Source organism: Cherax quadricarinatus, chromosome 38 (genome assembly GCF_038502225.1).
Source record: "Cherax quadricarinatus isolate ZL_2023a chromosome 38, ASM3850222v1, whole genome shotgun sequence".
Taxonomy (NCBI): Eukaryota; Metazoa; Arthropoda; class Malacostraca; order Decapoda; family Parastacidae; genus Cherax; species Cherax quadricarinatus.
In genome coordinates, this window is record NC_091329.1 from 7,787,502 (window position 1) to 7,802,501 (window position 15,000).

The 15,000-nt window shown below is 35.9% G+C and overlaps 1 protein-coding gene across 11 annotated transcripts in view; it reads right to left on the reverse strand.

Moving 5' to 3' along the window:
- Nucleotides 1–15,000, reverse strand: part of unc-13 — a 1,383,522-nt gene that overhangs the window by 929,349 nt on the left and 439,173 nt on the right. For 8 of the 11 annotated variants that reach the window (XM_070092063.1, XM_070092064.1, XM_070092066.1 and 5 more), the window contains exon 7: nucleotides 1–1,125. This exon is cut by the window's left edge and continues 390 nt beyond it. The exons of the other annotated variants lie outside the window; for them this stretch is intronic. In XM_070092063.1, the coding sequence (XP_069948164.1) occupies nucleotides 1–1,125 (1,125 nt within the window). The remainder of the gene's footprint in view (nucleotides 1,126–15,000) is intronic. 11 annotated transcript variants of the gene reach the window in all.

The window sequence follows — 15,000 nt, forward strand, 5'->3', positions numbered from 1 at the left end:
ACCACCTAAGCTCTGTTATGGTCCCAGTTTCCTCACTTGCACTGTCCATAGGTGGGAGGTAAGCTTTTGTTAGGAAAGAGAATCTTGTGCGTCCAAAAGATTCTGTATTAGAAGCTTGTTCAGTGGAATCAATGGTGACTTCCTGTGTTGAAGGAACATCATGGACAGCAGTAGCTTCAGCCTGTGCAGACCTCAGGAAACTGTACGTGCTGGAAGGCAAATCACCATTGACTTCAGTGGAGTATTCTGTCTCAGCTGTCGGCGAGGTCTTAGGGGACGGTACCTCATCGGTAGCATTGGACTTAGAGAAGAAGCCACTAGATCCAGACAGAGTTAGGTAGCTACATGTAGAAGATGAATCCTCCAAGTTAGGTGATGGCTGTAGAGGGTCAAGTCCTTCACTTTCTTTCAGAAGATTTTCTTTCAGGAGTTTGATGTTGAATATACCTGAGGTGGGTGTGGCACTAGGACTGGAGGTTTCAGGGAAAGTTTTACAGGGGAGTTCCTTATCCGGAGACGACACTGATAATGAAGCAAATTTTGTAGTAACAAGTGTAACTTTTGGGCTAGTGTGGGTTGTTGCATAGGTAGAGGCACAGTTTTCAGAGTTCCAAGTAAAGGCCTTCCCATCACTGGTTGGAGATGTAAATTCTGCATGTTTTTGTGACAATGGAATGTGAAAACTAAATCTAAATGACGATCTATCCACATCTGTTTCATCTATAGTTTCACTCAGTTCAATTTTAGAATCATCACTTTTACTAAGAAATCTGGAAATGCTACTTTCAGCACCTAAATCGTCATTGCCAATGCCTGAGTCTATAGTCTCTGAGGCAGTGGCAGTAAGAAGGTTAGATTTTAAAGTTTGCATCGATGAGTCCAGACACTCATCGGAATCATCATTATTGTCATTGCCAGTTTCAATAGTCTCAAATGTGACAGTATTGAGAAGCTTAACAGTGGAGAGACTTGGGCGGGCGGCCGACATGGAGCCCATGAAGGAGGAAGATGGAGAGAGGGAGGAGGAAGGGGCAGCATCCAAGCCTCCAGCCCCAACTGTGGAGGCGGAAGCTTGGTCAGTCTCCCCTGTGCCACACAGGCCGGTGGAAAGCACTGGTTGCAGAGCTGAGGGAGAGACAACCCACACAGTGAGCCCGGGCACCACCACCCATACTACCCACACTCACTTGCTTAACACAATTACTACTGTTATGCTAACATACAATGTGCTTCACATCCAACAATCAGCACACATAACGTAGATATACCAAAGATTCGTCCCCTCCAAGGAAAACAGTTCAATGAAATTCTGCAAATTTTTATGATTAAATTAGGTAAATGAAATAATTTTCATTATGTCAATAATAGTGAGATTTGTTTAGATCAACAAGCTGGTGTTGTCACAAAATTAGAAAAAAAACTGGAAAAAATGGTTAAAAAATGCCATAACTTTAAAATAGTTAACTGATTTTAGTCGGGGTGGGGTGGAAATCTTAGGTGATCCAAAATACCTACTTTCATACCTCTGCTACATCATCTACTCAACAATTACAACTAAACCCACTGTCTACCACTCCTGTACTCTGCTACTTTTCAATGCCTACTTCTCAAATTTAATACTTTTCAGCCTCCAAAATTACCTTTGCCAGCCTTTCTTGGCTGATGTGTTCCTTACTACCACCACTTTCTACATGCATAATAACCACTACTACTAAAACAAAACAAAACAAAAAACAAAACAAATTTTATTTCTTTGCAAGATTACACTGAGAATATGAAATTACAATAATGAATTGCAGTGCAAAGAGAGCCACTATTATGCCTAGACATTATGGGCAGACTTAATTTAATGGCTTACAGACTACTTAATACTAAATAAATTGATCATAGTTTAAGTTGTATATCTGTTTTTATTTATAGGATACATTAATTGTACTCAAATTACAATAGTTTCAATAATAAATATTGAAATTTTATTATGGGAATATAACATTGTGAGTTGTTGAAAGTAGTTTACAGTATGAGAATGCTATGATTGGGTGTAAGGCAGTATTGTTTTGGGTAGATATTTTTACTACAATGTAGTATTAATCAATGTATGAATTTCGGGATCTTGGTAACTGGGAGGTTTTTTGGTAAAGTTAAATATTGAGTACTGAGTATTTAGTTAAGGGTAAATAAGTGATTTTTGAGAAGAGTCTTAAACTGATGTTCAGACCGGGTTACTTTAGTATTTACTGGTAACGAATTCTAAATTTTGGGGCCCTTTATGTGCATAGAGTTTTTACACCGTGTGATATGGACTCTGGGTACATCAAAAAGAAATCTGTGTCTTGTGTTATGGTCGTGTCTCCTATTAAGGTTTGTGAGGAGAAGTTTGAGTGGAGTGTTCTATGTATGTAGTAGGTACATGGCTAAGTATGGATGTTCTTTATGTTAAGCAGTTTCAGACTTTTGAACATTGGTGGGGGTATGCTGTTGGGAGTTGGAATTTGTTATCATTCTGACTGCAGCCTTTTGCCGGGTTATTAGTGGTCTTAGGAGATTTAATGTTGTTGATCCCCACGCACAAATTCCGTATGAGAGATAAGGGTGGATGAGTGAATGATACAGTGCAAGGAGAGCTGATTGTGGAACATAGTACAGTATCTTTGATAGTATGCCTACTGTCTTAGAGATTTTCTTGGAAATTTGTTGTGTGTGTGTCTGGAATTTCAGGCTACTGTCAAGGTGGATTCCCAGGAATTTTCCCTCTGAGTTTTGTGATGGGTGACCTGTTTAGCATTATGTTAAGTGAAACATTTGCAGCTCTGTTTCAAAACTGAATGAAATTGGTTTCATCAGTATTGAGGGTAAGCTTATTAGTTATCATCCAGGTAGATATTTTCTGCAATTTGGCATTAACAGCGTTGGCCATTATGACTGGGTTTGGGTGAGAGAAGACGTATGTTGTGTCGTCTGCAAATAATATGAGTTTGAGTAGTTGTGATGCATTCGGTAGGTCACTGATGTAAATGAGAAAGAGAAGTGGGCAAAGGACACTTCCTTGTGGGACACCGACTGTGATTGACTGAGTGGAAGAGTTTGCTCCATTTGTGTACACATATTGGCCTCTGTCACTAAGGTATGACTTTAGGTAATTGAGGGAGTGCCCTCTTATACCATAGTGTGTTAATTTAACGTGCAGCAAATCATGGTCAACTGTATCAAAAGCTTTATGTGAATCAATGAAGATTCCCAGAGGGACTTTTCTTCTCGAGTGTGTTGTATATTAGTTCTAGCATGTGTATAATAGCATCATTTGTACTTTTATTAGTCCTGAATCCAAACTGACAGGGGTTTAGTATGCTGTGTGAGACGAGGTAGGAATAGATCTATCTATGAATTAATTTTTCAAAGATTTTAAAGAGCAGAGGAAAGTTAGATATTGGTCTATAGTTATTCAAGTCCGCTTGATCACCTTTGTGGATCGGGGTGACCCTCGCTATTTTGAGAATTGCTGGGAAGGTGGAGGATTTGATGAATTTGTTAAAGAGTGTTGCAATAATTGGTGACAGTATTTGTGAAGCTTTTTTGTACATAAAAGGTGGTAAGTTATTTATGTCTCCTGCTTTGTTTTTAAGAGTGTTGATGATGAGCGAGACTTCTGTTGGGTTGGCTGGGGCTAGGAATAGTGTATTCAGGTAGGAGCCAGTGAGGTAGTCTGATGGACAGGTGTTTGAGCTTGGGATTTTACTCGCTAGATTCTTTTCTATGGTGGAGAAGAAAACATCAAGTGTTTACTGTTTCAGTTGGTTAGAGTAGGGGTTCATCTAATTTTGTTAATTTGATTTTGTTTTTGAATATCTTTTTAGCTCCTAGAATTTCAGATAGGGTTTTCCAGGTCTTTTTCATATCACCTTTTATATGTATTATTATTATTATAATAAAAAAGAAGCTCTAAACCACAAGGGCTTTTTATGATATGTAATCTGTTCTCATAATACAATTTTTTTGACCTCATCAGGCTGGTAAGGATTGATGAATAATGTTTAGAATGGTCTCTATTGATTTGACCCATTCTGTACTGTTTTTCATATAGGTGCTTTGTGTTAATGGATTTAAGGATGCTGGGTGTTAGCCAGGAACTCTTAGCTGTGATCTGTTTAGTTTTTTTTAGGCCAATGCTTGTTACAGAGGTTTTTTTTTTTTTTTTTTTTTAGAAAATTATTAATGTACATTCATTTGAACCTATATATGTTTCAAGCTCATTATGCCAGTTGACATTATTCATAGCTGTTATAAATAATAATAATAATAATAATAATAATAATAATAATAATAATAATAATAATAATAATAATAATAATGTAGTGTTAGAGTGTTCAGCAGAAGTTTGTGGTTACAGGAAGGTGGGTGCGGGAGGGAAGAGGAGCGATTGGTGGAATGATGATGTAAAGAGAGTAGTAAGGGAGAAAAAGTTAGCATATGAGAAGTTTTTACAAAGTAGAAGTGATGCAAGGAGGGAAGAGTATATGGAGAAAAAGAGAGAGGTTAAGAGAGTGGTGAAGCAATGTAAAAAGAGAGCAAATGAGAGAGTGGGTGAGATGTTATCAGCAAAATTTTGTTGAAAATAAGAAAAAGTTTTGGAGTGAGATTAACAAGTTAAGAAAGCCTAGAGAACAAATGGATTTGTCAGTTAAAAATAGGAGAGGCGAGTTATTAAATGGAGAGTTAGAGGTATTGGGAAGATGGAGGGAATATTTTGAAGAATTATTAAATGTTGATGAAGATAGGGAAGCTGTGATTTCGTGTATAGGACAAGGAGGAATAACATCTTGTAGGAGTGAGGAAGAGCCAGTTGTGAGTGTGGGGGAAGTTTGTGAGGCAGTAGGTAAAATGAAAGGGGGTAAGGCAGCCGGGATTGATGGGATAAAGATAGAAATGTTAAAAGCAGGTGGGGATATAGTTTTGGAGTGGTTGGTGCAATTATTTAATAAATGTATGGAAGAGGGTAAGGTACCTAGGGATTGGCAGAGAGCATGCATAGTTCCTTTGTATAAAGGCAAAGGGGATAAAAGAGAGTGCAAAAATTATAGGGGGATAAGTCTGCTGAGTATACCTGGTAAAGTGTATAGTAGAGTTATTATTGAAAGAATTAAGAGTAAGACAGAGAATAGGATAGCAGATGAACAAGGAGGCTTTAGGAAAGGTAGGGGGTGTGTGGACCAGGTGTTTACAGTGAAACATGTAAGTGAACACTATTTAGATAAGGCTAAAGAGGTCTTTGTGGCATTTATGGATTTGGAAAAGGCATATGACAGGGTGGATAGGGGGGCAATGTGGCAGATGTTGCAAGTGTATGGTGTAGGAGGTAGGTTACTGAAAGCAGTAAAGAGCTTTTACGAGGATAGTGAGGCTCAAGTTAGAGTATGTAGGAAAGAGGGAAATTATTTCCCAGTAAAAGTAGGCCTTAGACAAGGATGTGTGATGTCACCGTGGTTGTTTAATATATTTATAGATGGGGTTGTAAGAGAAGTAAATGCGAGGGTCTTGGCAAGAGGCGTGGAGTTAACAGATAAAGAATCACACACAAAGTGGGAGTTGTCACAGCTGCTCTTTGCTGATGACACTGTGCTCTTGGGAGATTCTGAAGAGAAGTTGCAGAGATTGGTGGATGAATTTGGTAGGGTGTGCAAAAGAAGAAAATTAAAGGTGAATACAGGAAAGAGTAAGGTTATGAGGATAACAAAAAGATTAGGTGATGAAAGATTGAATATCAGATTGGAGGGAGAGAGTATGGAGGAGGTGAATGTATTCAGATATTTGGGAGTGGACGTGTCAGCGGATGGGTCTATGAAAGATGAGGTGAATCATAGAATTGATGAGGGGAAAAGAGTGAGTGGTGCACTTAGGAGTCTGTGGAGACAAAGAACTTTGTCCTTGGAGGCAAAGAGGGGAATGTATGAGAGTATAGTTTTACCAATGCTCTTATATGGGTGTGAAGCATGGGTGATGAATGTTGCAGCGAGAAGAAGGCTGGAGGCAGTGGAGATGTCATGTCTGAGGGCAATGTGTGGTGTGAATATAATGCAGAGAATTCGTAGTTTGGAAGTTAGGAGGAGGTGCGGGATTACCAAAACTGTTGTCCAGAGGGCTGAGGAAGGGTTGTTGAGGTGGTTCGGACATGTAGAGAGAATGGAGCGAAACAGAATGACTTCAAGAGTGTATCAGTCTGTAGTGGAAGGAAGGCGGGGTAGGGATCGGCCTAGGAAAGGTTGGAGGGAGGGGGTAAAGGAGGTTTTGTGTGCGAGGGGCTTGGACTTCCAGCAGGCATGCATGAGCGTGTTTGATAGGAGTGAATGGAGACAAATGGTTTTTAATACTTGACGTGCTGTTGGAGTGTGAGCAAAGTAACATTTATGAAGGGGTTCAGGGAAACCGGCAGGCCGGACTTGAGTCCTGGAGATGGGAAGTACAGTGCCTGCACTCTGAAGGAGGGGTGTTAATGTTGCAGTTTAAAAACTGTAGTGTAAAGCACCCTTCTGGCAAGACAGTGATGGAGTGAATGATGGTGAAAGTTTTTCTTTTTCGGGCCACCCTGCCTTGGTGGGAATCGGCCAGTGTGATAAAAAAAAAATAATAATAATAATAATAATACCTTTATTTACTACAAGTACATGTACAAGGTATACAGGCTTAGCTGACATCAATGACATACTACTATACAGGAAGCCCCTTGTTATGCTCACAGTTTTGGTGTGACTTGTAATGGTTCAAATCAGACAGAAATGTTGTCATAAGCTTCTCTCTCCTACGTGCAGGTTATCTGTGTATTATTCCAGTCACGGTATTGTGCATTTTTGTGCTTTATTTAAGACTTAATTAATCCAGAGACCTAGACTAACCCCCACACTGTCTCACTTCTAACTTCCATGCATTCAGCCACTGGTGTATTCGTTAGTGTTTCGCCACATCTCATACCATCATCAGAGCCTAATATACGAATTAAATCAATGTTTGAAAGTGTAAATTTCCAAGTAAATGCTTTTATAAGTCCTTCAGAGGTCTTATACTTTCCTTGTTTTTCATGTGGACTCTGCTTCCTCTTTTTAACTTGGCTGATAGTTATCTTGATATTATTGTAGTCATTTTTCTTACTTAATGAATTCAATCTGAATTTACTTATTTATTATTTTGACAATTTGTATTATAGGTTTTCATAATGATATAAGATTTAAAGAAACACACACATCTACAATCACACACACACACACACACACACACACACACACACACACACACACACACACACACACACACACACACACACACACACACACACACACACACACACAATATAATTGGATTATAACTTATATTTATATATACCTTTTATAATATAGTTTCTAACTACAATTGTATGAAAAGACTTTGGTGCCTTGATTATTCAGTCAAAAGGGAACATGTGATAAAACCACAAATAAGAGGTAGAATAATGCTTAAGATCGTCTTAACGTGAGAGAAAATGGGTCTTCAGATTAAGTCAAGAGTGAAGTCTTATAACACAGGTAGAAGGGGGCCAGAGAGACAGTTTCAGGAAGGAAGGATGTCTCAAAATGCAACTAAAATATCTTAGAGTGAATTTTTAATAAGGAACAGAGATGGTAAAATGTTTTAATAAAGGGAAGTTTGGGCTCAAAGTTGGATCCACGGCAAATTTAGAAATAATCATTAGAAAGATGGCAGGTGTGAAATGTCAGAAAATATGGATTAGTATGCAAATCCTCCAACAATAAGTGGGTTGTGCTTGGGAAACAGTTATATATATTATGCCTATGGGAAGAAATTCTTTTTTATTTGGTAAGCACAAAAAAATCTCAACCTAGTTAAATACTAAGTTTGGTGAGAGGTTAGATTAGGCTGTTTTTATGGTTACAATTCCCCCTCCCCCAGAGGCTGAATATAGTTCCATCTCCATTACACAATCTCTTTAATACTGCAGAATTTACATACAATAAAACTAAGCAACTAAAGTAGATCTTGACCAAAAAACGAAAATCTTTTTTTTTAACAATTCCCCACAAAAAAAAATGACTATTGAAAAACCCACTTATTACTACACACTGAAAACTAGGAATTATCACCTAACTCTGCCAAGCAGCTGGAAGAAATACTGACTGAATACAGTGAACATTTGACATTCAGCCCTGCATGGCAGAGAATGAGCATGAGAAGAGAAGAGCTGCAGATACTGAACATAATAAGAGGTGGCAGAAAAAGGCGAGACAAGAAACTGGTGTGGCATTCAAGGTGTAAAAAGCTAAACAAGCCATAGACAGCATCCACAGCACAGACAGCACTTTTAGAAATAAGGGCAGACAAGAGAAAGTATGGTAGGGACTTGAAGGATATTATGATGTGCCTTCAGATATACACTGTAATTTAAAAGAGCATTTTTGAGAGCAAGGAAGACCTGGCAACCCTTCTACCACAATATTAAGTCATTAAAATATTCACAAAAAAAAAAGAACAAAATCCATGTTGTGCCATTCAGCAATGCCCATATATAAATATACATATATCCAGTGCTACAGTATTCAACAACTAATTAGAAATCAAAGCCTTTCCTAGTGAGGGTTACCCCACCTCACAAAAGTGGAAACTCAACAGATGCCAACAATTACAGGCCAGTATTTAACTTGCCATTATTATCTAAAAAAAATATAAATATGTAATATATTAATGAGTGTAATCTTTCATAACAAAACATAACATACTTAACTTTTATCACTTTGGTTTTAGGCCATGAAAATGTACAAATGATACGATAATCAAATGTTTATTTCAATCTACTCATTTCTTGAAAATAATGAATATCTAATGAGCCTTTTCATTGACCTAAGAAAAGTTTTTAATATAGCAGACCTCAACATCCTGTTACTTAAATTAGGACATCATGGTATTACGAGGCCACATTCTCATGTACGTAAAATCCTACTTTAACGACAGACAACATGTGACCACTAAAGATATTACCTCAATAGTTTGACCTATCAACATAAGGATTCCTCAAGGCACTGTCCTTGAGGAATCCCTATGCTGATAGGTCAAATTATTGAGGTAATATCTTTCTTATCTACATCAATGACCTTCCTAATGACACACAAGACCTTAAACCTGTGTCATTTCTAGATGACACTACACCATCTAACCTAAGGTAAATGATACATGAACTGAAAGACAAGCTTGGGGGAAAATTCTTTGGTTAATACTCTTACTACTTTGATTACTATATTTACAGTTCAATCAATATAAATAAAAACCTAGACCTGAAGCTCTTCATAGAGAGCTGCCATAGAATGCATAGGCATAATACAAGAAACAAATACCTCTTTGATGTTACAAGTGTTCAACTTAACCTGAATAGAAACACAACATGCATAAAAGGCCCCAAAATTTGGAACTCTCTACCAGAAGGCTCTAAAAGTTTCTTCATCTGCCAATGGCTTTAAAAATAGTTAAAAAGGCATCTCCTGAACTTGATATAATTTATGATGATCACTACATAGTAGATTCCTAAGTTGAGTCTGGATACTAGAATAATCCCATCTTGTCACGGACTGGGCCACGGGGGCTTTGACCCCTGGAACACCCTCCAGGTATATGCCAGGTATACTAATAATTTTGAAACTTGTTTATATTATAAAACCATATTTTTGCTTAATTTCCTCTGCCACCAGCACACTTCCACCATGCAGCATTGTGTGGTCCGCTGAGTCATGCCTCATTTTTTGTGAATATAATAATGATTAGGTATAATGGTAAATGCCTTCATTTATGTATAATACTGAAATAGGGAATAAAGGAAGGAGCTACGACTTAACAGTGTGGCAAAAGTCTTATGATGAAAGCAGAAGATATGACAGGAAAGACTATCTAAAAATTAGTGAGGATTTGCAAACCTATGTAATAAGAAAATCTTTATATTCAAAGAAAGGAGCTTCTGTCTTGATACAGATAACAGAAAGAAACTTAAAATTCAACTCAGAGGACTAGTGATTGATTACATTAATCATGTGATATTGCAACATAGCTTAGATGGAAAGACAATAAAGAGATATATACAAGAAAGAGAAAACATTTAAAAATAAAATTTGATTAATAAGGCCTTATTCTAGTTATATAAAATGAAAAACAGACTTAACACTCTATGAAGCCAAAAATAAAAAGTCTTACAGCTTTAAAACAGGTAAACCTCGTAACTCCAGCATGATAAAAGAGATAGAATGTTATGATTTATAAGATTCGCAGTGAAAAAAAAAAGGCTAAATTTAGATCATGACTAAGGTACCTATATAATGCAGCATCCTACATAATTAAGAAACTTTGCTCTTTAATGGACTGATCTCAGTAAGAAGCCTATAAAGCTCTATATCCTCTGATACTTTTTTGAGGAGTTGGTCCCAAGTAGCACCTTCCCAACATTTCAACAGCCCTTTAGTGTTAAAAAGAGTTTTTCAGATAAATAACCATAAAAAGCCTCATATTAAGAGTAAAAAGACAGCAACCATAACTCATATTAAGAAAAAAAGATAGCAATCATAACTCCAATTAGGATGAAAAAGACAGCAACAATAATAGCTTGGTTGTCAGCAAGAGAGATGGTATATATGTAATGTCATGAAAGAGAGCATTTTAAAACTTAATTAAAATAGGGATAGAAGGATCTTAAAGAATAAAGCATGATCTTGAAGAGTACATTACTGAGAAGAACAAAACAGCTAACACGATAGTGCCAGAAAGAACTGCAGAGGACAATACATGAGGTATCTAAAAGAGGTGAAGAAAGGCTGCAAGAGTCAGCACCTGAGAGGGAAATATCAGGGGGGGTCAATTTTCAAAATCAAATTTTTCTACTCAAAAGAAGCACTTTGACTCTGAAGGAATAAGGTGTGAATAGAACTCGGTAGCAAGAATAAACAGAGCTGAAAAACACGGTAACAATTACTATATGTAATATGATACTGTTGACTTACAGATTTTGAAATGGTTATCCTCATGGACCAGTGATGTGTGTATCACATACTGAAATCATCTTAGGACAGCTTCTGGTACAAAATTTACATGAATTTTAAAATGATAATACCAGTGAACTGATTAATTTATTAAAAATGTACTCTTGAAATTATTTATTGATTTAGGATTCACTTTGAATCATATCACAATTATGAAAAATCATTATATATGAATTGAATGATTTAATATGAATTATTAGGATCCAGTCATAAATAGTCATGGTTTAGGACTGATGAAATAATGTGGTCCAATGATTGTCATGGTCCAATATTTACTGCATTTTACAAATATATTTTGGCAATTATTTAGTTTATTAATTTTAGGAATGATTGATCAAAAAAATCAATTACTAGGTGCTGTTCCCAAAGATCAATAATTATTATGAGTATTCATGGCCCACAGGTTATCATCTTCTATTAATACCTGGAGTATAGTTCATTATTTAATATTCATGAAACAGCGATCAAAACAAACATGAGGTATACATTAGTTTAGCCTCTCTGCAAGCATTATAACCCAGAAAATTGAATGGACCAAGAAATTTCATGGCTCACATATATATAGGTAATTATATTAGCATAATAATAACAGACCCAAGATAAACATGGCAGAGCAATAATGATGGATAACAAAGAACCAAAGATGGTCCAAGTAATCCCCCTGAATTATCATGGACCTGTAATTATGGGCGTGTACTACACTATGGGGAAAGGACGAAGCAGCTTAAATGGTCTACACAATAAGCGTTTAAGCTGGCGTGTCAACATACATCACCAAGTGTAAAGTTTATGAGGAAAGAGACAACTAGCACTAAACATGTGTGCATTATGGAAGGATGATGTACATATGATGATGATGATGGGGGAAGATGTTAAGGCAAACCTCAAGGCCTTTCTTTATGAGTGCAGTAGTTAAATAATTACATCAGGTCATTGACAATTCTCTCCCCCTAGGAAAACTGTTATGTAAACTCTTACATACATCAGATAAATTAAGATAGGTTGCTATATTTAGATTACTTTGGGTGCTAAACTAAAAATTGGCAATTCTAAATTTTAAATAATTTTACCTGCCATATTTTCTGGCACATAAAGTGTGCTTTTTTCCCCCACAAAAAGTCTTGGAAAATCACCCTGTGCTTTATATGCTTAAAGTCAAGGTCAAGTGTAGGCTTTCCATTACACTTTAGCAGTTGTTTACTAACGTTACGTTACAACTGCTTGGAAACATTGTCTTATATGTCTCATAGGATCGTGCATGTGCCTTATATGCCAAAAAATACAGTAATTATTTTCCTTAAGGGGGGAGCAAATGTTGATGTTATCTGGTACATTCACTAAATATTGGTGATAATGTTTAAATTGGCCCCAACATCTTCATAAATGACTTAAATTATACTAGCTAAATTTATAAAGCCATTAGTTTTTATGTTTATCATTCCAGTGTTTTCTTAAGCTCTACACAAATGCTGTCAACCAACTTGTTGGTGATGGCGTGCTGCATCTACATTGTTTCCTTAAGGTATATACATTCCATTAAGGTCTACATTGTATGGTACATATATTCATACAATAATGTTGCATTTTGAACAGTTAGAGCTAGCTAGCACCTAGAAACTCATATTTGCAAAATATAAAAAAAAAAAAAAAAAAAAAAAAATAGCAATGAATGAGAAATATGAAACTTATTATTTACCATTAAGTAATCACGCCTATGAATTGTGATTTTAAATAAAAGATATATTACAGAAAAAAAATGGATGATTTTCATGCTCTAAATAATGATGCACTGAAATTATCTATACAATATGCCTCACATTTGTTCAAAAATTTGGATGAGAAGCCTGTGTTTACTAGGAAGACTAGGCAGTGATTGAATTAAAAAGTAAAAATAAATATTTTCTATATAACACTTGGGCCTAGTTTAATGAGTGGCAGCCTTCAAACTGGGTAAATAGTTAGCTGTGCTGACAATTTATAATTAGTCAGCTGTACTGACAATTTATCAGTATTAGAACCAGTGTTGGTACTAATACTGACAATATGAGACATGGTTATACAGTAGAATTATTAACAGAAGGCCTGTTGAGTCTTAAAAATATTGAGATCAGTAAACTTGGCCTGGGGTACTTTAAGTTTTGATAAGAATATTCTCAAGTTATCCCATAAAATAACATGTAGTAAAAAAAAAAACAAAAGATCAAACTACATGCAAACATCATCTGAATGAAAGATGCATATCTTGGGACGTGCTTGTAGGTAAGAATTATGAAGTATTACGGGGAATGTACAGGACTGGGGCTACTCTGCTTTAAATAAAAAATAAGTATTTAATTTACACACCTTTAAAACTCTTTAATTTATATATACTGTATATACAGATGAGCTAAATTTCCTGAGTGTTACTGTTAATGTATCCCAATAACTTCAATAGATTAACAAAAACAGAGTAGCTACATGCTTACTCCCCCCAAAAAATTTAATGCAAATGCTTAAAAGAATTTTTTGTAAAGTCAAGTACAAATTTAACATAAGTCAGCAGTCAGATGGTTTCGCTGACAATGTTAAAAAATTGCAATTAAACTTTAGTATATACTGATCACTGACAATGACTATCAATACTAATTCCTAAACAAAAATACATGTTTTTAATGTATTTTTTTTCTTAAAAGGAAACTACATGTATCTATATTGAGAAAAAAATATCATAAAACATGAAATTAGATAAAACACATCACAAGTGTACCAGCAAAACAAATTCAAGATACAGTCTTAACAGGGGAATTACATTAACATTTAATAAAAAATGTTACTAATATAAGAAAACCATTTAAAATAAAAAAAAAACAGCCTACTAGCTCTAAAACTTGACAAAACTCAAATTAGCAGAGATAAACCTTGATGGGCTGATGTGTTTCAACTACAAAATAGCATAACCTTCTGGGAAATACAGGCCACCATATACTGACTAGGACACCATTGGACTGCTCACTGATCCATGCCACCACCCTTCACATCATATTAGCAGCAAAAGTAGTAGCAGATGGAGAAACATGAGAAGGTTGTAACTTGATCCTCAAGAACAGTATTCAGTATGTGTGATAATGGTATACAATACTACCATAAGTTGACATGTAAGACATGTGCAACGGTTAGGTAACTTTATTCTGAAACATTTCGCCTACATATTAGGCTTCTTCAGTCAAGTACAGAGGAGGCAGCAGAATTTGTAGAGCTGTAAAGATGATGCAGTCAGTCCATCACCCCTGAAGACATAATTTTGAAGTGGTTAATCCCTCAGCCTGGGGAAGGGTATTGCTCCATGGAGAAGAGCATTGTTGAGGGATTGACCACCTCAAAATTACATCAAGGGTGATGGACTGATTACATCGTCTTTACATCTCCACTGCTTCTGCTGCCTACTGTGTACTTGACTGAAGAAGCCTGTGTAGGAAAAATATTTCTGAATGAAACTACCTAACTGTTGCATGTGTCTTACTTATTTATCATCAATATTCAGTATGCTTTTTAGTGTACGCTTGGTGATGTGTTTATAAATGACATGTTGTAATTTGTTTCCTGTAATTTTTACCACTGAATATATCATTGCTTAGTTAATCTTAAGTTAATTTTAAGCCTGCCCATAATGCTCTGCATACAAGGGGCTTTTGGCATGTACACCCAACCACTATATTTCCTTGAACAACTGTGTATCATGTCCAAATAAAAAATAAATAAAATAAATAAATAAATAAATACATAAATATCACCCCAGGAAATGCAGTGAAATACTGTTAATGCAAATTATCAAATACATTAGAGTAATTAAGTTACTGTATGATGTTAATATTTAGGAAGATTGCATTTGGTTGTTATGTTGGTGTTGCAAAATAAAAAAAGAAATGAAATGCTGAAAATTTGCATAAATATATTTCACTGTTTC